General features: G+C 38.8%; 1 protein-coding gene across 4 annotated transcripts in view; it reads right to left on the reverse strand.

The window, feature by feature from the left end:
• Positions 1-27,116, reverse strand: part of HDAC9 (histone deacetylase 9) — a 479,837-nt gene that overhangs the window by 392,451 nt on the left and 60,270 nt on the right. Inside the window, exon 1 of one of the 4 annotated variants that reach the window (XM_083825983.1) lies at positions 15,438-26,525. The exons of 2 other annotated variants lie outside the window; for them this stretch is intronic. In XM_083825983.1, coding sequence (XP_083682109.1) covers positions 15,438-15,474 — 37 coding nt within the window. In that variant the 5' untranslated portion in view covers positions 15,475-26,525. Of the gene's footprint in view, positions 1-15,437; positions 26,526-27,116 lie in introns of those variants that run through there. One more of the 4 variants, XM_083825981.1, reaches the window with a different exon arrangement.

Here is a 27,116-nt window from a genome sequence, read left to right on the forward strand (position 1 = left end):
AGACTACTTGAAACATTTTATAGAATAAAATTTACAGAAATGCAAATTCATTTTTTGAGCTTTGGCACAGACAAAACCGCTGTATCTCAGAGCACCTGTGATAAACACAAACACCCTGCTCTCCTTGCAAGGGGTGAGGGGGTTCTCACTTGCTGGAAATGGCATCAGCCCTCTGTGACTTACTTTATTACTTTTCATTCAGCCTAGACTATTGCTTCTCCAAGTAAGAAGTCATTTCTGAGCTGGGAAACACCATCCCCTAGACCAAGAAAGAACAAAAGCCCAAAAACTGGGACATGCCTGGCCACCAGGATGCCTTATGATCTGTTCTCCTGGTTGGACCTGGCCCCTGCCTCCGAGTCTGGCTGCTCATCCCATGCAGCGCTGTGGGTTTGGGCTCTGGCTGGTGACACCCCTGCCCTGCTGACCGCTGGGTCCCCCCAGCTCCTGCTCATCCTCCCTCCAGGAGCACCTGCTCCTGCTGCTCCAGCACCCACAGCTCCACAAAAGGGTGGCCCAAACCTGTTCAAAGTCACATTGGCACTTTTCCAGTTCTGCACAGCACTGCAGTCTTTGAAGGTAATCCATGCAATATAACAGCATCTCAAGAGCCTTTCCAAGCAATATTAACCTCCTCAGGTTGTTTCGCATTTTAGGATTACACAAAAGTCCTTTATCAGATCCTCTCTGAAACACTTTCCAGCTGTATGCCTCATTTCAGTTTACCTCAGAACTAAACTGAAGCTTGAAAAAGTCCTTGAAGAATTGCTTTTTGCTTTGTAAAAGACAAAGAAATCCTCAGCCTGAGAAAGTCTTGGCTTTCCAAAAGTGTCTACCTTGTGTCTGAGAGGCAGAGTAGATGTAAATGCCATCCATTGAACCTTTACATGGAGGGCTGCCAACTATTTCATACAATATGAGATATCCCTTACAATCTTCTTTTTTTTTTTTTTTTTTTAAGCGTAGATTTTATAACTTTGCCCATATTCTCCTGTGATGGTTACATACTCAGGACTTTCTAGCAAGCTCTTTTGAAAGCACTTGAAAGGTAAAGAAATATCTACGAACAAAAGTAGGCTTAGCGTTAAGAAACACTAGTGAGAAGCAATTCTCTATTTAATAGCACTATAAAAAAAGGTCCTGGGATGACATAACTTAAGCACTACCCCACTTCAGAAGGGCATCTAATGGTGTGTGACTCCACATCTCCACATGCACTGTTAAAATCTATGCCTTTTTATTTTCTTTTCAAAAAGATTTATTGGAGGATGGGGCGCTTGAAAGCCAAAACAAGGTTTAGGTTATTCACATGAAACAGTTACTCTGGGAGCCCCAAAGTGACACCAGCACATGCCCCAAAATGTTGCCACTTTCAAGGAATAACTGCAAAAGCCAGAATCTGCAGTACGCAGCATTAGGCCCACAGAAGCAGGATTTGACTTTTGAACCCATTTTGGGGGGTGGCCTCATCCCAATACATCACTATAACAGACACTTCCAGAAATGATACCAGTTTTGCCACTAAACTATAACATGTATATTATAGCATGTTTTGGAAGATATAATTAGCTAGAGCTAATCAATTTTTGCAGCTTACCACAAATACCATTTTTCTTTTAAACCCATTCATTCTTTCACGTTACTTTCTAAGAATCATTGTTGAGAGATGAAGATAAAGGTGATGATGATAAAGATGATAAAGATGAAGGTATAACTGATTGAAGCAATTTTCCTGAGAGCAGTCAGATTTTTAAGCTCTTGCAAAAGCTACTTATAACTATGTATTTAAAAAAAAAATGGGGGGACTAAAACAAAATACAGCCCAGGACATTTGCATCTCAGCTATATTTTCAAAGATTCTGTTTATGTAGATATTTAAATGTCTTTCAAAAATCTGTATGCTGAAATTTCTGAAGACAGAGCCACATATCTAAACAGAGAACTGCCTAATGCAACCTAAGAGGCTGTTACACCTCCTTGCTGCAAGCAGCATTGCTGGCTCCTGTTTGATGTCCTGTCCACCAGGAGCCCCAGGCCCTTCTCTGCAAAGCTGCAGTTGGCCCCCAACTTGTATTGGTGCACAGTTATGCCTCCCCAGGTTGAGGTTCAACAAAGACAAAAGCAAAGTCCTGCATGATACTGCTGGTGGCCCACTGCCAAGGTGCTTAGTGAAGCTGTTAAGCAGTACTAGCAACAGTTATTGACCCCTGGGGCACTCTACTGACTGGCCTACAGCTGGACCTTTGGGCAGCAGGACACAACCCTTTCAGCCTGTGAGCTTAGCCAGTTTTCAGACCACTTATCTATCTGTATTTTTCCATTTATCTGCATAAATGTCATAGGAAACAGTGCTCAAAGCCTTGCTAAAGTCAAGAGAAACAACGTCCACTGGTTTACCCTCAACCATTTTTCTAAGCATTGCATTGTAGAAGGCTATATCAGGTTCGTCAAGCATGACTTCTCCTTCATAAATGCATGCTGATGACTCCCAATTACCTTCTCATCCATCATATGTTTGGAAGTGTTCACCAGGATTACTGGCTCCACCACTTTCCTAGGGATCAAGGTGACACTGACCAGACCACAGTTCTCCATGCTTTCCTCCTAGACTTTCATGAAGGAATGACATTTACTTTCCTACAGTACTCAGGAACTTCTCCTAAATACCACCACCTTTCAAAGATAAGCAAGAGTGGCCTAGCAATGACATCAGTCAGCTCCCCCACCACTCATGGGGGCATCCCATCAGCTCCCATGGACTTGTGTGTGTCCAGTTTAAGTGTTCCCTGATCCTCCTCTACCAGGTGCCAGTCTTCAGTGCTCCAGACTTTCCCACTGGTCCCAGATTGGGACCTGGGATTCCTGAAGGTCAGTCTTATCAGTAAATACAGAGGGGCAGAAGGCATGGATTATCTTGGCCTTTTCCGTGTTCCCTGCCACCAGGATCCCCCGTGTCATTCAGTAGTGAGCACACATTTTCCTTGTTTTGCCTTTTGCTGCTGATACACCTGCAGAAGCCCTTCTCCCTCTTGTTGCTCTTATTCTACTGTCTCTTGACAGATCCGGTTCCACATGAGTTCTGGCTCTCCTAACCCAGTAGCTCTGTATTCCTTCAGCCATCTGTCCCTGCCTTGACTTCTTGCATGCCCGAGTGCCGAATGTCCGAATTTGGTTAGTTTTTCTGCACATCAGGATTGATTGTTCCTGAGCTTGGAAGAAGAGATCCTTGAAAAAGCAACTGGTTCTTGACCCTTCTTTCTCCCCAGGACCGTATCTGCTATGTCTACTATCTCTAATTCCCAGGGTGGTCCAGGAACTCCCCAGGTACTTATCTACAGAGATGAGATAAAGTACTTATTTGCAACTTGAGTTGCAAATACTTAAGTATTTGACTAATTGCTAAAGGAACTTGCCATGTGGGAATTTGGGATGGTTCTAATGATTCCCCTGGGTAGGTCCTGCTGTGCCTTGACAAACTCATCTGCTTCAAGTGTAGATTAACATCTTGAGCAGAGTCTCTGCCCATTCCAGAGAGACATTCAGGCAGTTTCTGCAGCAGAATTAACTGAATTGTATGTAGATAAGACACTTGAAAATAACAAACTGTTTCTGCGGAGGTAGAAACAGCCACACACAACAGCCTTTGTAGTTAAGATTATTTAGGAGATTATTTGTCCACAACTTAAGAAACTCCACAGCAATGGATCATGCATGTGTTACATAGGACCATGAGTCAGCTGAGCTACAAGTATTCAGTCAACCCATGGTCTGGGGAGAGTCACCAATCCAGCTGAAGACACCATTCCAAGGACCCACCATCCAGACCAGCAACTGAGTGCTCCGTTCAAGAGATCTGATTGTTGTGGGAGTCTGTGCAACACCTACTTTGGGACACTCCAATTCCATTTTTGTTTCTTTTCACCATGCAAGCCCATGACTTGAAAAGCCATCATCAGCCACAGACACTTCATAATTTATACTATCTGGTTACTTACCAGTATCACTACTTTGTAGGCACCTGAAATGTCAACACAGCAAACAAAATACAGCCACTTGATATAGGAACATTTATTTTTGCTGTATGCTACAGGTGTAGCCAGTAAGCCAGACCAAAGAATGAATGTGATCAAAGTTTGCATATACAATGAATAAATTGCATTCCGGCTCCAGAAGTAGTATTGCCCTCTGCATTATATGTTTATACTACTATGCTATTATGGTGATCTGAAAAACAAATACGACAAGATATGCATACAAAGTACTTGAAGCATACACTTAAGAGGCATACACTTGCAAACAAACCTCATTTTCCAATGAAGGAACATAAGCAGATCAGTGCCCTTATAAAAAAACATTACAGCTAGCCACCTACTTGGCATCTGTGTTGAGAGAGGAATAATAACTTGATACGTGACTAAACAAAGAAAACAGAAAACTAGAGGAACACTGCTATCATTACACAAGTATGTATATAAAACGTACACAGTTCTGCAAACAATGTCTTTTATTTTATCACTATCTATCCAACCTTTTCCTTTCTCTACTCTTAACCATACTTACCAAAAAAAAAAAAAAAGGACAAAAGCTGTAAAACATTCTAAACATTCCACAGGTATTTTTAAAAATAGCAGAGCACACAGACAGATTTCAACATCAGTTGCCATGGGTGGTCATTTAGACTTTCCCACTCCATTCATTTCACTTTTAATAAGTTCTAAGTTCCTGAAAAACCTGCCATACAAAGTTTAGTTCTCCATTTCCTACCAAGAAATATCTGAGTAATAAATTAGTTTACAAAAGAATCAAGGATAGTGTTATCAGAATAATATATTTTTGATAATTTTACTAAGTTCACTGCAGTGATTGGGCATCAATTCCACATTCTTTTACAAACCTGAACTCAAATAAATAATAGAAAGGAAAAACAATTTTAAAAAGTAAGACTAGATACATTGTGGAAAACCACAGAGAACAAAAATGGCTTCACATACACTGAACTCAGAGATAAATTCCAACGTCTTTATCTGCTTCCACCACAATCACAGTCTTGTACTACACAACTACAGAGTAAATTAAAAATAAGTGGTTTTGACAGCACTGAAATTGTTCTTACCATATTTCAACTTTACTTCAGTCGTGTAACTCGCATTATGAAATTGCGACTGAATATTGAAATAGCATTATAAGAAGTAATTATGGAATTTTAATATTTTTTTCTTTTTAAAAAAATTCAATACATGCATGGATACACAATTGAAAAAATCTCTACCTACAGCCTGAAACTATTTTTTTGCTCTGCTAAGGCCTGTTACTTAGACATTTATTACTGAAGATGATTTTACAAAGTAACCATTTCGGTTAAATCCAGGAAATAGTCAAATTGTTCAGAATATTTTCATAACATAAAAATGATGTAATATTATTTTCAATGCTTAGGCATTCTGTCCATTTACTTCTCCAACCGTATATTTTTTTTTTGCTCCCTGACAAGTTTATGAACTATAAATTCCTATTAAAGGCAATTAGACTGGGGAGAAAAACCTAACTAGTTATGCCCAAAATGGCATTTTTAAATACAGTAAAAATTAAAACGAATTGAAATCATGCACAAGAACTCTATTTGAAAAAGAGTGTCTCATTTGTTGTCATTACCAAAAGCACTGAACTTGGACTGCAGTGTGAATAATTGAATTTGTAACACTGTGCTGTGATTTCAGAGTCAAAATAAAATGCAGTGCAGACAAGTATTTGTCAAACAAATGTCACATATTAAATGCACAAATAACTGTAATCCAGTACTGCATTCCTTATCTATAATAATACATGAAGATGAATGAGGGAGAAAAAGAAACTAATAAAAAAAGAAATCCTTCTCCACAGGCTTACAGTCATCCTGTGTGATTAGACAGCTCTCCTAAGGACTAACAGTATGCACCCCAAACGCGTTTTGACTCAGTTCACTGTAGTAAAAGAAGCAACTTTGAGGAAAAAATGCAAAATGCATCTAGGAATGATCACCAAACATTCCTCCCTCCCTCCCTCCCTCCCCAAGAAAAAAAAGAAATTCAGAAAGTGGGGTGGGAACCTCTAAAGCCAAAAGATCGCGTTTAATTACAAAAGGCAAACTCAATAATTTATTACATAAATCTTTATGAGTCTTTACATAATCTACCCCCAAACTGGGAGTCATCCATCGTCATCTTAGGCAAATTACGGTGATGACGGACAGGTCTTTACCACCAATGCCCACCTATAAGTTCAAGGTGAAGCAATGCAGAAGACTTTTATAAGATGTTCTTCCTCATCAGCCCTAAATGTGCCAACTCTTACTCCTCAATGTATCTTAGGGAAGGACTGTCTTTTCCAGAACCATCTGCAGCTATTAGCTGTTTTGAAAGAGAAGTAATTAGGAACTCTCTCAACAATTCCCAGGTAATGCATATTATCCCATTCTGTCCATCCCATTAACAAATGCTCATCATGGGAAAACAGATAAATAAAAAAATGGGAACTGTGGAGTCCTTTCCAAACCATCCTGGTCCCTCTGCAGTCTAGCTGTAGGGCATTGTGCTCTGTGTTCATTTGCGTTCTGCTTGCCTCCAGGTTTTTCCTAACTAGAAGTCACCTTTGCCTTTTGGGGACACAGCTGTTTGTGCCCTGCTTGCTATGTAGTTCTTTATAGAACTCTAAAAATGAGAAATAATCAAAAGCTTAATTTCATAACAAACAACTTGTTAGGCTCTATTTGTGCCATCTGACTTCAAAGGGAGGGATTCTTTTTAATCAACCGAGGAAGAAAAGAATTTGTATGCAAACAGAATTAAGCTATTGGTAAAGCATGCCAGTTGAATGTGGATTCATTAAACAGAGAGCTGCATCTGAGGACTAAATTAGGCACAGAGAATAGAAAGGAAAAAAAAAAATCTATATCTTAAGATGTGATAGGGTCCATTTACGCTCCTAGATGAGATTACTTTTCTCCACAATACATTACCCAAAGACACTTCCAAACTGAGGGAGTATATTACATGGTCCTAATCAGAACTTTTTTTCTAAGTAGGTCACCCATGTTGAAAGAAAATCTGGAAATCGTATGCACTGTTAAAAAAAATAAAAAACTCCTGAAAGCAGTATAGCCAAGGTGCTAATCACTTTCTAAAATATAAAAAACCTTCTGCATAAACATTAAATGTAGCACTTTAGAATGCGCAGCCATACACCTGAGGCTGTTCTTTCACTGTCATTTTAATTCTGTTTTTAATATCCAACTGAATTTTAATTAGAGGAATGACTTTATTTGCATATATAGTTGTTTAACTTCATAAAGACAGACTTGTTTAACATTCAATTTTTTTTCTGACATCAAAACATCCCCACTTCCAAATGGTAAGGCATATTTAGACTTCAGGAATACATTCTTTGTTCAGAAGAAAATGAGGAAACCAGGATAGTTCTTTTCCTGTTTTTATTTGCAATAGGCACATTATATCTTTGTATGGCTTTGACTGAGAATGAGACACCCCAGTGAAAGACTGTGATGGTACCAGCACAACTGAAATAAATGGCTTTCCTACCAAACTTCATAAAAGATCATTTTGACTTCAGGTTTTTATTGGTTTTACGTGGCAAGGGCTTGGTAGCAGGGGGGGCTGCAGGGGTGGCCTCAGTGAGCAGAGCCCAGCAGCTGCCCCATGTCAGATCAGAGCCAGCTCCAGACAGCTCCAAAAGGGACTCGCCCCTGGCCAGAGCTGAGCCAGGGAGTGACATTGGGTGGGCCTTTGGGAAAGCAGCGTTAAGGAAGGGGAAAAAAAAACAACTGCTGTGCAAGAGCAGCTGGGATGGAGCTGGGTGAGAAGCAGCCCAAGGTCAGTGCGGCAGGAGGTGCTCCAGGCACGCAGCAGCAGTTCCCCTGCGGCCTGTGGAGAGGCCCCTGGTGGAGCAGGCTGTCCCCCTGCAGCCCATGGGTCCCACACGGAGCAGATCTCCACGCTGCAGCCCGTGGAGGAGCCCCCGGTGGAGCAGGTGGATGTGGCCTGGAGGAGGCTGCGGCCCATGGAGAGCCCCCGCAGGAGCAGGCCCCGGGCCGGAGCTGCAGCCCGTGGAGAGGAGCCCACGCAGGAGCAGGGGGTCTGGGGGGAGCTGCTGCCCGTGGGGTACCCGTGCTGGAGCAGTTTGCTCCTGGGGGATGGACCCCGAGGTATGGAGCCATGTGGGAGCAGTTCTTGAAGAGCTGCTGCCTGTGGGCAGCCCCCACAGGCTCAGTTCGGGAAGGACGGCATCCCGTGGGAGGGACCCCACATGGAGCAGGGGCAGAGAGTGACTGTGAAGGAGCAGCAGAGATGAAGTGTTAGGGACTGACCGCAGCCCCCATTCCCTGTTCCCCTGCACCGCTCGGAGGGAGGACGGAGAAGGGGAGAAAGTGGTTTTAGTTTCTCACTGTTCTAGTCCACTCTGATAGGTAACAAATTACATTAATCTCCCTATGCTGAGTCTGTTTTGCCCGTGACCATAATTGTTGAGTGATCTCCCTGTCCTTATCTGAACCCTTGAGCCCTTTCCATCTTATTTTCTCCCCCTTTCCCCTTGAGAAGGGGGAGTGAGAGAGTGGTTGTGGTGGAGTTCACCTGCCCAGCAGGGTAAAACCACCACAAGGTTCCAAGCAAACACCAGTTACATACTGTCCTACATGTAGAGTTCTGTACTGCACATAATTGCGAAATCCTTCAAAAAATAAAAGTATCTTTACTAGAGTATGCCCTCTAGTCATTATTCTAGAACCTAATTGAAGATTATCCATTATCATCTTCATGCCTTCTTTCAAACTATGGAGTCAAGGTGTATATGTGTTCATGGACAGGCACAGAAGGGAAGAGTGGCCATGGATTTAAATGGAAATACTATTAACATCTTTGCAGGAATATGCAATGAAGCTCTGCCTCCCTCCTGGGCTAACTGAAAGCTGTTTAACTTCAATCAGGACAGCACTGAACGCTAGCTGCTAAGAAGTACTAGTTTGGACATAGAACCAGCACAGTTCACTGTAAGCTTGGGATGCAGGCAGGATGATCTTCCAGCTGTCTGCAGCATGGAAACAGCAAACTCACATCTGGCTGAGAAGGATGTGCTGACCTACTGACGTTACAGCTATGGAATCAGGATTATGAATTTTGCTAAAGTAAAACTGATGAGGGAATGATGACAGGAAGCAGCTGAATCAATTCTGAAACAGATTTAGTATTTGAAATGACTAATTTTCATAAAAATGGGTTAGAAAGAAGATAACTTTCGGGGAGAGTATAGTGCTGTACTTTAGACTTGAAAATAGAGCCAAAGTAGCTCCCTGAACTAGGTGAGATTTAGAAAGGCCCAAGGGAAAGTTGCAGCTTTACCACCCAAGAAAGCAGCTTAGTTATGCATTGTATATAAACTGCTGAAAACTCTGACTCACAAAAATGAAAGATATTTCTTTGTTTTTAATTGTTTGGAGGTTTTGTCTCATTAAAAAAAATAACAAAAAATTTGGACAAGGAATAGCGTGTCGAGGTAATTTACTGCATCTCACAGAAAATGTAATAAAATACTATACTTACATGCATATAGTCTGCATCCCTGTTATGGTAATTCTTTGCAAATAGGACAGTAGATAACCAAGATCCTCATATAATCCCATAAAACCAAAGACAGAGTCTAGAATGCTGTCTTGCAGAAGGAACAGATTATCACAGTGAAGAGCACTGGAAGCAAGAGAAAATGAGTGGATCCTACCTACACACACAACACAACATTGCCGTCCAAGTACAGGCTTGGTTTATTTTCCTCAAATACATAACCTGCAGGCTATACATGACTTTCGGTTATGTGTTTAAGAACCACGCATTAATAACAGAAAATGTCATTTCTAAGCCTGAGTCAGGTTCTAGAACAATTCTGTATCTCCCCCATGTAATTAACTTATTGTGAATCAATTCAAAGCACTAGAGATGCTTTTGTGAAATAGTATATTTCCACACATTTGTTCTGGTCTACAAATATATGTTCAAGCATGACAAATACCCTAAGTTAATTAGCAAACAATTAATTTAAGGCATAACGGTCCTCAGCTGACATACTCCAAGTTTTGCCATGCCTTCATGGAAAATAAAGCAGTTCTCCTAATTCCATCTCCACACTAGGTATGTAAGAAAGATGTGCATGACATTAGAGAGAAAATGGTTTGGTTATAAACAACAAATATTCACTATGGAAATATCACATGGCATTTTCAAACACATGCCTGAGAAAAAAAATCATATTCTTCAGAATTTTTGCCAAATTATTATTAAACAAGGTTCAACTGCATGTTGAATTCAGAGTACAGAAAAGGATAAACCTGGTTCTCACAGTCAAGTCTTCTCCACATTCTGGTAGAACACAACAGAGGGGGAAAAAATACAAGAAAAAACTTCATCTGTCAGTCAAAAATTCAACTGGCATAACTTTACTCCCACTTTGCTACATATTTTCATATAAAAGTTCATCCTTCCAAGTTATCATGTTAGTAATCTTGCTAGAATATTGGCAAACAGAAATCTGTAAGTTAAAAAATAAACTAATAATAAAGTCACGATCTCTAAAACATGCTTATGACCTCACATCTTAAAATTCAGAACATTTCTTAAATGATGGGGTCACCTGCCTAAAATAATCTGTTTCTTTTCTTCACCTTCTCCCTATGAAGGCATCCACAAAAGGAGGTGGAATCATAATACCAAAGATAAAACAAATAATGCTGATCACTGTTACTCAACGAACTGTACTATTTATCTCTTCAGTTATTATTTGCTACTGTATTAAAACAATGTAAGTCCTGCAATCTTTGCCTTGATAGTACAAAATGCGTAGAGTTTTCAAATAGATCCTGTAAGAAACAAAAGAAACCTCGTGAATCATACAATCTCTTAAATTGCAGCAATACAATTTCTTACATGACAGACTTGACAAACTCTAAAAAGTTAATGAAAATCTACAATTACCAGGATTACAAGCTATAGAATCATCAGCAGCAGGATTGTTTTCATTAATGAAGCCAAAATTAATCATAAGAGAAATAGGAGAGCTCTAGTAACAGCCTTGGTTAAGAGTATCAAATTAATAAGCATAATTTTTAAAAAAGTAACAGCACTAAGGAGAGGTCACAGTGATAGCAATTATCAGCATCTGTTATTTCATATTTGCTATATCAAATCCAACTGTAAATATGGAGCTTTTTACGCTTTCTCACTGAGTTGTATACTCTCCTGCTTCCTCTACTTTCAAACAGATTGCAATTACGCCTCCTACCAGGATATTTGACAAAAGTTATGATTAAGAATAAAAATGACTTATCAACATTTATGACACAAGAGACATCATTCTAAACAGAAGCTCAAATAGGACAAATGTTTTTCAGCCTCCATTAAAATATTCTCAAGTGGTTACTTGAGGATTTTAACTCTGTTCCTACATAACTTGTTGATACAATTACAGCTATTGCTGTTTCACTTCTTCCACCAACACTTGGTAGATAACTGAATCAACAAAATCCTCTGATCAATCATACTATTCAGTGAACTGTATTATTTAAAATTATCTATTAACTCTTAAAACTTGTACTGCCAGACCTGTACTGACATTATCTGAGTTCTAGAGGAAGCAACTTGGAGAAGCAGAGAAGTTTTAAAATGCTGCTACCTCCTAAAAGCTACAGACCCTCCAAATCTGACTAATTTGGGCTTCATAACTACAATCTTCCTTTTGGATTTAAAAAAAAGAAAAAACGTAATTAGAAATATCAAAGCCCACTTTTACTCTAAACATGATTGAAATTACCTTTCTTATCAGCACAGGAGCACTAGTAAAGATTGGAACGCACCATGGAAATGATATAAAATCCTAATCATGGCCCCAGCACTACCTGCTCTCCACAGTAACTGTGGAAGATCACAAATACAGTATGGACCTTCTAAATATCTGTGATGGGGAGTGAGACTACAGACACATGAAACAAAGGAATGTGTATTTGCTACAGAGACGTTCAGATGGGTCTCCTACATACCTCATCCTATAAACCGTGAAATTCTGGACAGCTTCATTTCTTTCATATGCTATCAGAAAGAACTGCACAAATTGAGCTGCGTTAAAGACTCCACCACCACCATTCCTCCCCACCTACAGAAGTATTATGCCACTGGATTTTAGAACCATTATTTAAAGTACCCCAGGTGCCATCCCACTCTGAGAAGTGGTAACATACAGCATGCCATCATACAACCACTGAATAGCCCAAGTTGGAAGAAACCCACAAGGAGCTGCTGGCTCCACACAGGAGCACACAAAAATCAAACCATACGTCTGAGAGCATTGTCCAAACCTATTTTGTACTACATTTATTGTTTGAAAAACTAACTGCAAAAGAATAGGAACTAGAGGAGGAAAATCCTTTACCACCAAGCTGTACCTGGAGACAGATTTCAAAAAGTGGCTTTCTTGGCTTGAAGGAATTTTCTCCCCTTACCATCCTCAACTATTCAGAGCCCAATGAAGTTCATTCATTTCAGTGGCAGTTCAAAGAATTAATATGAACACTAAGACAAGCACACTTGTTAAGACTATTAATACCACAAATATTGGGATGGATAATATAAGAATTGCTTTCTAGGAAATTTCTGAGATGAAGTGCTGGATCAGCAACACTGGTCTTACACACAGTACAGCTTCAGGGTCCCAGAGGTTAGGCTCTGGTAACACAGACAAAAAGTATTCAGACTTCTAAGCCACAAAGTCTGTTTCTAAGACCAAAAAGAGAGCCTCAGGAACAGCTGTAAGCATGTCTGAATGCCAGAGAGAAGAGGAAAAAATGTTGACAACTCAGTACCTTAAAAAATAAGCAACAGGTCCTCCACACCATTTGGCTAAAATGTTCTGTTTTTAAAAACAATTACTTTTGGCTTCCCATTTCTCAAGAAACTTGGTACTAACATTATAAAATTTTCCTCTACATACAGAAGAGCTAGGAACTTATTTTTAGCCTGGTTTCCTACGGAAATGAAACTTATCCGTTAAGCCCTCATCACAATAACTTCTGAATTCACAGAATGATTTCTGCCAAGCCTGACACGGTCCAAAACATATTAGGTTCCCAAAAATGGCAGCTGGGAGAGGAAAGATTTTATTAGTGGTCCTTCTGCAGGGTTTACATCAAGGGACGACAGGCACTTCCCTCGACACGCAGGAAACCAGCCTGCTTCAGCTCTGTCACTTGGGAGTGTAGGTAAACGGGGAGAGGATCAGGCTGTTTGCTTCATTGGATTTTGGCTCTCACGAAAGCTGGGATGACCACACATCTCCATAACTCTGGCACGGTGACAAATGGAAGCAGCACTGACCAAGTCCCTCGCTTTGTGTATCTTGTCATAGGTGCACCAAAACTCTAAAGGACAGTGCAGATTTGCTGAGGGTCTGGCATCGAACACTGCAACACAGCAAACTCTTAGGTGCCAAAAATTTGTTAAGGATGGGAATGAAGGAAAGTTGAAGAATTGCAGGAGGACCCTACATTGTGGGCAACTGGGGATTAATAATATTAACTTCAGTGTTAAGGAAGAGGGCAATATTTAAGGTTAAGATCTCTGCAAAGTGAGCTTATTTTGTTTGTCACTTCAATAAGAAGAAATGGTTTACTAGCTGTACTCATTTTGCTCAGGTGACCAATATGGGTGGCTTCAAAAATTGACACATGCTGCAGCCATTACTACCCCGTAACTTGTATGCTGTTTAGATTTTTTTTCTCTCCTTACAAGAGTTACTGATGTTTTGCTTATGGCTCTCCAAAAACATTGATATTAACAATAGATTAAGTGAAAGCCTTTATATTACAGTAAAGCCACATTCTAGGTCAAGTGTGGCTGGCTAACTCAAGGTTGCTCCTAGTTGAATCTTCAGGAAATGGTCCATCCTTTCCTCCTGTGCAAGATTCAGAGGGAATCACTTCTACTGCTCTACAGCAAGAGAATAGAAATTGAGGTGTAGTAATTTCAAAAACTTATTTATAAACCTCACAAAATTCCCAAAATATTTGGCTTAATCTTTTTGTCTTTCGGAGCAAATATCCAAATGTGATCAGAAAACATAGAAGCTATTTTGAAAGTAACTGTTGCAGAAATTGTAGAGCATTAATGGGAACAGAGAGCTTGCAATAAAGTAATTATTCGTTCAGGTTTTGAATGAAGAACCTAAAAATATACTGACACCTTTTAAAATGATGCTTTCCCTAAAAAAAAAAAAACACCAGTTTTTGTTGTTGTTTGGTTGGTTGGTTTATGTTGTTGGGGTTATTTTTGTGGGGTTTTGTTTTTTTGTTTGTTTGTTTTTTGATTTATGAGGACAGGTATATCATTAGAAAGCTGACAATACATTTCACATAAATCTGTTGAGTAAATAAATATACTGACAACACAAGCTAGTGCATCCCACTAAATGAACAATGTTATAAAATAGAGTATGAACTATTATGTCCTTCCCTAGTTTTGGGGTATATTTAGCCACTTCACAGATACATTACAGATAAGACAAAAAGAAATAACTGTTACAGCTGAAACTCCAGTTACAGCTTTTTGCTCAGTACTGAGAATCCAACCAAGTTCCCATTCAGACCAGTAAAAACAGCCTTAACTGTAGTGCTCTTGAGACACCAGGCTTTTACTTCCTACAGTCTGTATCATCGATTGACAATCCTGTGAGCATGGCAAGAGTATAAACAAAATTTATTTCAGCCTTAAATATTAAATAACCTGATGTGATATATTTAGAAATAAGACTACCAAACAGCATTTGTTTATTTTAATGTATTATATATATGAAATATATATAAATACGCCTAACAGGCACAGTCCAAAAAGAAATATTAGACTACAGCACAGGTGTAGATATTAAGATTTTTAACTTTGATAATTATTACTAATAGGACCTGCAACAGAAGCCATGAAATAGGAATTCTCCAGCTAACGAAGTAGTAATAGCAACCAGCATACATGACTGCAGCTCACAAAAGGACAGCACAGAACAGCATATAGTACTCAAGAGAGACATGGAAGTTCATTTTACAGCTCATTCAAAAAAGTCATTTAAATCACCTTTCTGACCTTACAGGCTTGCATTGTTTTTTTCAACTGTTATTATTACTTCAGTAGTAAGTTTGTAATTTATCAAGGGATACACCCTTCTGACCCTGCATGAAGAAAATCTGCTGTTAAGGCAGGAATGTAACTGCCTAGATTTGTTTACTATGAACAACACCACACTGTACCATATTTTTTATGATTATGGAAAACATACAGCAATACATCTTAATTCAGATTTAAATCACTGAGGATCAATTCCAATTCTAGTTTCAGTTTAGATCTTAAAGGAAAGGAACTTACCAGCAAAAGCGTACATTGTCTCATTTTTGTAACTCATGGTGGTTTAGAAAGCTAGCAAGGCTGTTCTAATATTAAAAGCAACAATGAAGGGAAGTGGTTAGTCAACTAACTGGTTCTGTTATTCCCTCCCACTTCTTATAGCAGTACCTAACTATGTGGGCTCATAATTCAGCTTACCATCCCAGTTCCTTCTTTTATTTGTTAAAAAAAAAAGTCATACCAGTTTTGTAGGATTAGTGCTGTGTTTCAAACCAGATGTAAAGATGTTTAATACTCAGAGCCACAATAAAACACTAGATACAATATCCAAGCTTACTTGGGGAAAAAAAAGTAGAAAAAATCTTATGTACTTTTTTCTCATTGCTGCTTTGAAATGAAGCTAATAAAACACAGACCATTCTGCATTAGTGGGGATGGAAGAATAAATTAGCTGTATGTATCATTAGTCAAGTTACCCAACAGAATTGATCCAGCTGACTTTGGAGTCTATGGACAGCAATTTTTAATGTAAATTACAAGCCAGAATGTATTACACAAGACAGAGTGCCATGGCACATTAAGGGAAAAACAAAACAAAACAAAAAACCACGCAGCTCTTGGCACTGTTCCCCAACTCAAAATTAAATGAGAGGGTTCAGATTCAGCTCTGCAAACCTCTTCCTTAGCCAGGCAGGTCAGTGTTCTGCAATAAGACTGACTCTCCCTCAACCTGCAGTTAGCACCACTGCATTTACCTTGGGCTCAGTTGCCAGAAGGCATCCAGTGCTCTACATGAGTTCCTGCTGACTCCCACAGCTCTCCTCCCCTTTGGGAATCACTTGCCGATTACTCTGATAGCACATCACTGACTGAATTGTACTAGTTAAATCTCAGGTTAGAAAGCACAGACCCACCAACTTCTCAAAAGCAATGCTTCCCCAGAGGAGAAGAGGGTGAGATCCTCCCAGTCTTGTGTTTCAACCACTGCACAGGTGTTTATACACCTGTACATGAAAATCAGATGCTATCTAACAAAATAGTGGTATTTTATAATCACTTCTTACAGGTAAAAGTGACCAAGGGTAACGAGAGACAGAAAACACCTAAAAAGGACACCAGTACTTTTGAATTAATAAGATGATTTTTGTCTTAAAGCTCCATCTTATATGTATTTTCATGCCTGCACTGTACGCTTCTTCATTCCAGGTAACAATCTGGTTCTTTGGAGTTTACTTCAAATTCCAATTTCATTGCTGAGCGTGATTTTTTCTAAAATACAAAGCTTAACACCACATGCAAAAGGAGCTCTGAAAGAATTAACACAACCTCTGTGTCCTGATTTAGTAAGCTCCTTTAAACACTGTGAAAGAATTTCTACTTTTAGCAACAGTATTTGAAAAAAACAAGACATCTTCCTTTGTTTTTGTGCATTACAATAATGTAAAACAGCTAAACACAAGCTGGTTAAAGCTAAGCCACAGAAATAGCCCTAGTTTATTTTTATGTTTTGTGGTCTAGTGTTTTACTCAATGCCTTTCTTCAGCATTTCTAAAGCACATCAAAGATTCAGTGCCGAAACAATCCAGTTTTTCAGGGTTTTGAGTACTTGAGATAAATCACAAGCTAGATCAATGCTCCACCTTTCTCTCCACCACACAACATACCAAAAACCAACACCTGAGCGAAGCCACAAGGACTGCACCCTCTGTGCCCCCCTCCCCCGGCATCGAAGGCACTACCCCAGCCAGCAGCTCACAGAAGCTCTCTGGCTTTTCTAGAGAGAACCACCTCACAAACACCCAGCACAGGCTCCGTCATACTTCCCCTGCCTCTCACATCTCCCCTCTCCCACCCATAGCTAGGGATTGCTCAGCTAGCACACTGGAGAAGCTGCATTTCAAAATGCAAAAACTTTCAGCGTGCCCAACAGAAGTGTGTTCTGCACACATCGTTACTCTCTTTCACGGCAGGACACTCATCATGGCGTTTTGGTTTCATCTTGCCGGCAACAGCATTTAGCTGGGTATTGCCAAGCACCATTTCCTGTAGCTTGACAGTGCAAACGATCTTACAATATCTAAGAAATTAACAGAGCTATTTACTTACTAACCAACCTCTGCAGAACCATTTTCCCTCTCCTGAGAGGACAAAGAAGCAGGGTCCGGAGAGATTGAGACTCTCCACAACCTGGAGAAAATGCAACTTGTAGAGGTTATGGGACAGCACTTTGCTCAGGAGGAGTAAGAATGTGGACCAGGTGATGCTACCTGTTCCTGACACAGTTTCCTGGTATAGTAAGCAAGTATTTCACATTCATAACTGCTAGGGGTCTCCCCTTCTCCCTGTTAAAAGACTGTCCCAGAGTTTCACCTTGATGGTAAAAACCATGTATGGCATGTATTTATTCCAACATGGATTCACTCACAGCTGGGCTGTTACCATTGTTAACACTAAAGATGTCCTTTGGCTTAAGCACAGCTTCTCTCTCCCTTCTAATGGCTGCACTGATGCAAAGAAATCTGAGCCTGATAGATTCAGAGCAGTTTTGAGGGCTTTCCACCATATTCATTCAGGGAAATTGAGGGTGGGTTGCTGCGTCTTTAGCCACATGCCAAGAAAACGTCTTCTCTTAAGGCTTTTTAAATATTCCTTTTCACTTCTGAAATAATTACTACCCTGGCTCATCCAAAATCAAAGTTATTTACATATTTTTAGCATCTACTGCAATATCCATGTGTCGTACACGTTCTGCAAAATGATCATTAACACGCGATCAATTTTCTCCTTTACTCCCTCAGATATACATCTTTTTTGCCTGTCCACTGAGGAGGAGAATTAATCTCTCTTCACTTTACAGGATTTCTGTCAAGATGCTTCTTTAAAATATACAAATACGTATATTTGAATTTCTAAAGTTACTGAATGCAAGTAACTCCTAATACAGGAGATTTTCACATCAACATTTAGAAGTACACTAAATACGAATGACACATTATTTATGTTATTCCAATTGATAATTATTTTTTCCTTTTATCTCCTCTACCCAGGATGCATTGCCTTATTTTCCAAGTGTTTGTCATGCCTACTGCACAGACACTTGTCTTCAAGTCAAATACTCTACCAGTGGTGCTTCATTTACCTCAAAGGCTTAAAACAACAACAAAAATAAAATAAATAAATAAATAAACCACACATGGTGGAAGGTGACAGCTGCACAACATGATATATAAAATATAGTTTAAAAAAAAAGGAACATTACTGAGTGGTGGACAGCTATGCTAACAGCACAGCCCCAAGGATTCTATACTTGGATTTTCTACTACTGGTTAACTCATGGTACAATGCTGCTACTAACATAATATGAAAAGGGGTTATTGACTTCAAATAGTGCCAGATCATCTAGGCATCTTTACGTTTTTCCCTGGATTTCTACTTGTACATGATCCAGAAATTTTAATTGTAATGAGTGATAAAGTAGTCTGTAGTAAAATCTAGAACAGAATTCAGATTACCCAGAGGATAAAACCCCTAGCTGGAGCATAGATGTACTCCTTTACTGACTTCAGTCAAACTGTGCTCATTCAGCCTTATCAATGAGGGAAAGGGAAGATGACTGCATATAGGTCTTTCATCTACTCCATAGTCAGTGTAATATTTGGTAACTTTCAGAATTTTAATACACCTCATTTAAATCAAAATAGTGGAGTAGAATAGAACAGTCCCATTGGAAGGGACCTTCAGAGATCATCTAGTCCAACTGCCTGACCACTTCAGGGCTAACTGCAAGTTAAAGCACGTTATTGAAGTCATTGTCCAAATGCCTCTTAAATACTGACAGGCACGGGACATCAACCACCTCTCTAGGAAGCCTGTTCCACTGTTTGGCCACCCTCACGGTAAAGTTTTTTTTCCTAAACTGTCCATTACTTCTGAATTTACATTTCTTCCATCTAAGCTTTTGCATAAAGCCCCCCCTTATCTCCCATGGCAGGCAGCTTGGACTAGAGGTTTAAAGGTCCCTTCCAATACAAACCATTCTGTGATTCAGTGATGATTGCATACCTACCTTATCATCACTACCTGCACACTTTTAAGAGATGCTTTCAAACAAGTCTATTCAAACAGTCAACATTCCTGTAAACACAAAAGGGCAACTGTGCTTTATGTATGCTAACTATACCCCAAAATGACAAAACTACCTTAAAATTGCCACCCAAAAGTAGCTATCAGATTCTCTCTGTAGTTACTAAATCAACAAATTGTCTTTCAAATCTCCATGAAAAGCTTTCAGCACTTTTCCTGAAGATACACAAATCTGGGGTCTTTGGAACTCATAAGAGAAGCAAAGCTGGCAATCCTATTAGTATGCCCTGCACACAACTCCTCTCTGTATCTGCTTCTGCCTTTCTACAGATTATGAGAATCACAGCACAAGATAAAGCAGTTGCTTAAACCACAAGAACAGAGCTAAATTACTAATGCTATGTATGGATTGCATCACGTGAAGTGGATACTCTCTTCTCTAGAAAAATCAATAGAAAAATCCTTTCGCTATCTGCTGAAATATCAGTATTCACTTGCAAACTAGCTTATTGAGTAAGCTTTAAAATAGATAGAAATTATTCTACTGGAGGTAGCACAGTAGCATACAGCTTTCTTCATTAGTTGCAATATATATAGCTAATATATATGCCACATGGTAAACATGCCATACATCTAGGGCACATTACACATTTTGGTGTAGTTAACTATGGTGTCTACTACTACATCCATTCCACTTCTAAACGTGCAAACACTGCTGTGTTTGCTCACATTTCTACTACATTAACACCACCGCAACACAAAAAATAGCTATTTTTTTCATTTTGAAAAACACATTATAAAATAGGAAAAGTTGTTTTACATATTAAATATCTATTTGTCTTCCAGTGTAACTGTTAACTATGTAAATATCAAACCATTTCCTAAAAAATCATCCTTGCTCTCTTAAGAGATCATTACAGTTCTCCTTCCCATTTAAATTAAAAACAAATAAAGATATCTAAACTGTTCCAATCCCCATTTAGACCAACTGTTATACATTGCTGAAATTCCTTGAGGAAGTGCAACTTTTACAAATTTGGACAGCTTGTTTCATTTCCCTAAGCTGTTTCTTTATAATATGTTTGCCGAAAGGGTGGGGAGAAAAGAGAGTAGGAAAAAAAAAAAGCAGATTCTACAAAAAGGTGTCCATGGGGACAAAACAGAAACATTATCATTTTTAAAAGTGACCTTTTACTACTAAACAAAGTTACAGTCAATTCAACAGACTGGAAAAGGGTCCTAAGTTTCACAATGTCACTGTTGCACATCACAATGTGTGTGATGTGTGCTATGAGGTAGCCCTCAGACAGTCACAGAACTTTGTATTCTAGGAAAGTTCTGGGGGGTAAAAAAACAAACAAACAAACAAACAACAAAAAAACCCACTAGTCTTCCTATTCCCAAGGTTCAGGCAGCACTGCATGCAGTAGCTCTTCTTGAAGCTGAGAACTCCTTCAGAGAAAACCTCCAGAATTATTGATGTTACAGCTGAATCAACCCCAGCTGTACTTTTCAGGACTACCTTGAGGCTTCTCTAACATCCAAATAATCCTAGGCTTTCTCCTACAAGGAGACTAAATAAGCACTAGATTAGATGAAAACCTTCTTTGTTCTGTTTCACGTTACTCAAGTAGAAAATTTAGTTTAGAAAAATAACAGTGTATTTTTGGAGTGTAGAAGACAAACCTAACTTGTGTCTTGATCATGTCAGGATGGGCCCCTCAAGCTGTTCCAGGATGGAGTTGCTCCAAGATGGTTGATTGCTGCCCCCTCAATGAGTGATAGTCACAAACAAGTGTCTCTCTACCTTCTTATGTTGTTTATGTTCCACTGCCAGAAGAAGAGACATATTTTGTAGGTATTTGTTCTTATATCACACATTCTTACTACGTGATAAGACTCCAAGGATGCCAGAACTTCTAAATCTATTTTAGAACAAGTTAATTTTCTGAGATATTGTGTTCTCTTATGATCCAACTCCCCGTTACCTTTGATAATACAATCAGGGCCATTCTCCATAGTAGGTCTTAAAAAGAATAATAAGAGATGACCAAAAAACATATGTCAAGCTATCACAAAGAATTACGTGTTTGAGGGAAAACTTTTGAAGGGAGATAACTACTCGTTTTAAAACATACCATTTTCAGAAATTGAGGTTCTTACCTATCAAAACACATAGAATTAAGCACGTTATGCACAAGGCCAAATCACTGATAACAAAAGCATAACGGTTTTCTATTTAATATGCAGTGATGTTTCATTTGGCAAACGCTTATGCAATGCAAAATCATCAGTTTTACATCTGTGCAGAGTTATTTGAGTGTGAAATGGTAATACCACCCTTTGTAACATTTCTATTAACAACTCTGATCTACTAGATGCTTGCACGCACTCAACTTCGTAATACATTCTAGATGCTTCCTTTATTCTCAGTGTGAAAGAAGACAAATCAAGCATTAAAGGCTGTTTATGATCCCATAGCTAAAAATGACCGTCACAGGATGCTAAGAGTGAAACAACTTTAAGCAAGATTAGATCAGACAGGATGAGATCTTTTGCCCTCTTCTTCTGCACATTTCAGAGTATGCAGCAAATCTGGAAATAAGCCAAAATACTAGAATGTACAAGTTAAATGGGATATAATTTCTCACTTGAGACTACACCATTTAAGCTGTGTCAAAAATATTCAAATTGGCTTCTGGGACCTTTTAAAAGTTTCCTTTAATTTCTAGATGACAAACTGAAAATATGAAAAATGGCATAAAACATGTTGCAGAGCTGGTATACAACATAGCTGCAGCAGTACTTCAAAAAACTGAAAGTGATTTTTTGTATTCACCTTTAGTTGCTGTTAAGGTTTCAATTTTTGGTATACTTAGTCCAGATACACCACTCCAGTGCTTTTAAGAACCTAAAAATAGGTCCTCAAAATGTGAGTCAAAACCAAGAAAAATAAAATAAAATAAAAATCCCTGGTCAGTTTGGAGAGCATTGACCTGGTACATCTGGAAAATCGACATTCACAGGAGGAAAAAGCGGTGCTGAGGATAACAGACTCCAAGTCTGTTATTTCAGTGTGGGTGGGGAGGGAGATAAAGGACAAGTGTTGCTGCACAGATTCTACAACTACTCTTCCCCATGTTTTTAACATATGGCATGGATGCACAAAGCTCCAAATGAGGAGCATTTTGGATGGAGCTTTTCTTAAATCACAAGAATAAACAAGTAAAATAGAGTACTAGCAATATCTCTATAGAGGAAACACCATGAAAAACACTTTGCTCCCCCCCCTTAACAAAGAAAAGGATTTTCCACCTTCTCTCCAAATGGTCAGAGAGCATACTCCTATGGCTCATTTTAGCCAAGTGTTCAATAGGACAACTCCATAACTGTCCAGATTTCTCAGCTGGCTGGGGCAGATAGTGATATTTTTGTGTTCTCCTGCCTTTTTGCCAATAATTTGCTTATTTTTAAGCTCCCAGACTGCATCTGAACTCTGTATTAGGCTGAGGTCCAGACATCTATCAGCTATTCCTCTGCACGCTGATTTTCACAGGAAATAAAACTGAGTATGCAGCCCAGCCAGGAACTGTAGCACGTACCAAAAGCACCTACCAAACAGATCCTGGATATAAAGAAAAATCACTAAGTTTTTATTCATTTACCTACTTATTTTACTTGATCTTTTACAATTTGAAGACAACTCCAGCAACCAAACAGACACTTCTGCATTAGAGTGTTAACAGCATAAAGACCACCTTACCTCCCATGCTTCTCTTTTTTGGCTCTACTTTAGCTGCAGAGATCACTACGGGCTCCTAGGAAACTGGCCTCTATTTTTCAGGGAATTGTAAATGCAAGAGCTAAAGTTACTATATTTACTCGTCTCTCATACTTTCAGCATTACAGAGAAAACATCTGAAAAAACAGAAGAGGAAAATCCCTTACAGATTCTTTTCCTCTTCTTTTCTCCCAGTTTCTCTGTAATTTTCTGTGTCCCTGTTGGAATTTTCCTTTACTCCTTGTTTCTCCTCAGCAACACAGGTAGTTTATACAGACACTAATCAGATCAGGCTGATTACAAAGAGAGAGAGAGGATAAGTTTGAAAACAAATTTTAAACTATTCAGAGATGATATGCCTAATGCCAGCTGAATTCTTTAACCTCTCCTTGGCTTTTTCTCCTAAATCCTGTACTGCTCTCCTTTGTATTTCTTCCTCTTCTGAAAGAGAAGTACTGCACGAATCCATCTCGTTTATGGATGGCAAATGACAGCAAGTTGGCATGTAAAATTTTTGAAGCGTAAGTGGATCAGAAAAGAAGAAAAAAGTTTAGTGACAAATCAAACGAGAACTGATTTTTGATTTGCAGACTTTCATAAGGTCTAATACTTTCAAACTTACCTCCTGCAAAGTAAAATTTTAACAATAAAGATTATATTGTACATAATCACTCTCCAGCTTTCAAAAGAGCTTTACACTGACCACACAGAACTTGATGAACAGAGTGGCTCTATACAGATTTTATTTGGCAGTGCTTTAGGTTCTAGTTTTCCAAATCTAATTGCAACTTAATCTGATCTCTTGTCCTGCTCACCAGTAGGATTTTTTATGTATGCCCATCTCTAATCATTTAAGGAGAAACTAGGAAAAATAAAAAACAAGGAGCAATTTTGACTGTCAACTTGCACTGTGTTCATTTTTTTTTTTTTTTTTTTTTGTAGAGAAACTAATCTCTTCCATGAAATAAAGTGACTTCTATGGAGGAAAATTTTAATCCTCAGAGCAGTACCTCAAAGTTTTTTTTTTTCCCCTCGTCTTAAAAAAAAAAAAAATCAATTCTGCAATTATCTGCGGAAGCATGGAGAATTTTGCACTATATTTTACAAGCTGCAGTTGTTTTCCTGTGTCTAAGCACATATATATAAATGCCTTCTCAAGTAACCTGCGAGTCTGATCCAATGTTTTCTTCATTTTGGATTCTAACAGGAGATAGCTGCATTTGGCTGTCAGTGTCTTTAAACAGTAAGCAAATAGTATGGCTCTACAATGTACCTTTCCTGTAAGTAAAAAAAAAAAAACAAAGCGCATGCAATTATTGCTGTACGGTACCCTGTATATCGGTGTGCAGTCTAATATAAGAAGTGCCTATTATCTGTACTGCTACAGACTGCAAAATGTGCACCTTTAAGGCAGTGCAGCAATTTATCAATGATGATGCTTCTTTAAATAACTATGATAGAAGAACGAGCATTAAACAACTTCTAATGGCTGTATCTACAGAAGACTGTGTGGCACTAAGCCACAGATCTTTCTCATCTGAAATTTATATTTAGATCCATAATTTCTTTTATCTGTATACCAATTTCTCATTGTTATAGAACATATGCTCTTCCTCAAAATAACTTGCTATTTTTGTACTATTACTCAGCCGCATACTTCCACAAAGCTGCAAGTGTTACTTCAGATAAACTTAGAGGCTTTTTGGCCAGTTTCCATGTTACTTTAATGACAGAAAAAGAGTACCTCATGAAGCACGCTCCTGTACCCCTCCACCAGACTTGAGTTTACTTTGAGTGAGGGCACCAAAACCAGCTTTTTAATCAGTCCCCAGTCAAATGCGGGGGGACAGGTGGGAGGAAAAAGGACAAAGTTTTACACATTTTCCCTCTGGTCGATGTCTGTCAAACAGGAACGGTATCATATCCTATCTCCTAGTAACTCTATTTACTCTTTCTGCTATTGTAAATGTTTCTGAATGGAAAACAGTAGTGTCCCAAATTGTAAGATTACCTCATTAAAGGGTGGATGAAAAAGAATGCTAAACATCCACAAGATCTAAAAAACATTCACAAATCTGGTAAGCATTTTTCTAAATCTTTGATCCCATCATACTCAGTGACAGCAAGTTAAACTTCTCATGTTTGAGGCAAATTCAAAGACTGCATAATATCTGAACAGCAATTAGTGAGGCAATGGTAATTTGAAAGCCCTACTACTTACTTACTCTTTTTTCCTACAGGATTTGAAAAATAACTTGACAGTCTCCCTCTCCATTTTTAATCATCGCAATAATTTTGAATTTGTACAGATTAAAAAAATAAGAATTTCACATGACACAACTAGCTAAAGTATAATACTGTTTTCCATTCTAGATGTGCACACATTGCTTACCAACTAAGTGCTTTCTTGTCTATTTAGAGAACATTGTGTGGAACTTAATCATATGAAGCAAAAAGTATCACTCGTTCAACCACATAGTTTGTACATGTTCTACCCAATACTAATAAAGTCTATAGAACAAGAAATTTATTATACAGACATGTAAATATCTTCTAATCTAAAGTGTGTGTGTGTATATATATATGAGAAAACTAATTTTGACAAAGTAATTTATTTACTCATGATTTTATAAGGTTCAGTCTAAAAAGGGCTCACTAAACTGAATACCTGGGCTATTAACCTTCCTCTGAAGCTCCTCTCTGAGCAAGCTTTGTCTGGATAGAGCTTCTACATGTTTTATTGACCTTCAAAAACCCAGGAATTTTTCATTTGTTTGGGGATATTCTGAGAGGACACACGTTACTTTTAAGAATTCCTCAAAGCTTCAGCAAAAGAGATTTTGGATGCAAGAACTCTGAAAATCGGTTGCAAATGATGTTGCTTCTTCACACAGTGATTGCCTCAAATGCTAGTTACACAACTCCAGTCCAGCAGAGCCCTTGTTCTTAGGGCAATTTCTGGACATCAAACATGAACAAATAATTTACAAAGCTTTGTGCACTTACCTTCCCTTAAGTGTGTCTTCACACCTTTTAATTTCAATGTTTTTAATCTATTTTCCCCCAGTCCTCAGAGCCAATAATCATTATCCAAGGAAAAGTTATTTACTTAACAACAATGGAACTATTCTTTCACAGATATATTTCTACTAGCATTGCCCTCTCAATACCACCTACCCCGTACACTGCTCTCATAGGGTTTTCTGTATTCGCTTCATGACTCCTGCTAAGGAGTGGTCCACTCTATGCAACCCACCAGGGCGTGAAACACTCCAACAGGGGACATTAGCTCTGCTCACCCAGTGTCATGGAGGGAGCCCCCAGCCACACACTGATCTGTGGTGGTTTCCACTCCTCTGTGTTCTCATCCATTGACGCCACTATCAAGTAAACTTCTCTACTTACATAAACTAGCAAAACAAAAGCAAAACATGTAATTGCCATGCTGTTTTAGTCATCAGAAACACTCCCCCTTACCACGATAAACTCTACATTTATCCCCATAGTTTATCTGCCTGCGAATCAGGTTACTGCCTCACCTCACAACCCAGCTGGATCATTAGCATTTAATAATTGTCATTAACCCACCTGCAGCCACACAGACCCAGATAATCTGCAGCATTCTTTGCTGCTCCATACCCCACTACTTCACACTGGAAGCTAGCATGTTCTGTTTCCACAAACTGAAAACTAAAGCCAACACTACATGAGGTATTTTTTCTGCTTTAGTACTGTTGGCTACCAGAATGGCTTTTCAATGTTAAATGCTAATGGATAGTTATGAAAAACAACTTCTTTAACAGCATAGAGTCTTTGCAGGGCATATTCCGGTCAAC

Source organism: Anser anser (assembly GCF_964211835.1).
Source record: "Anser anser genome assembly, chromosome: 2".
Lineage (NCBI taxonomy): Eukaryota > Metazoa > Chordata > Aves > Anseriformes > Anatidae > Anser > Anser anser.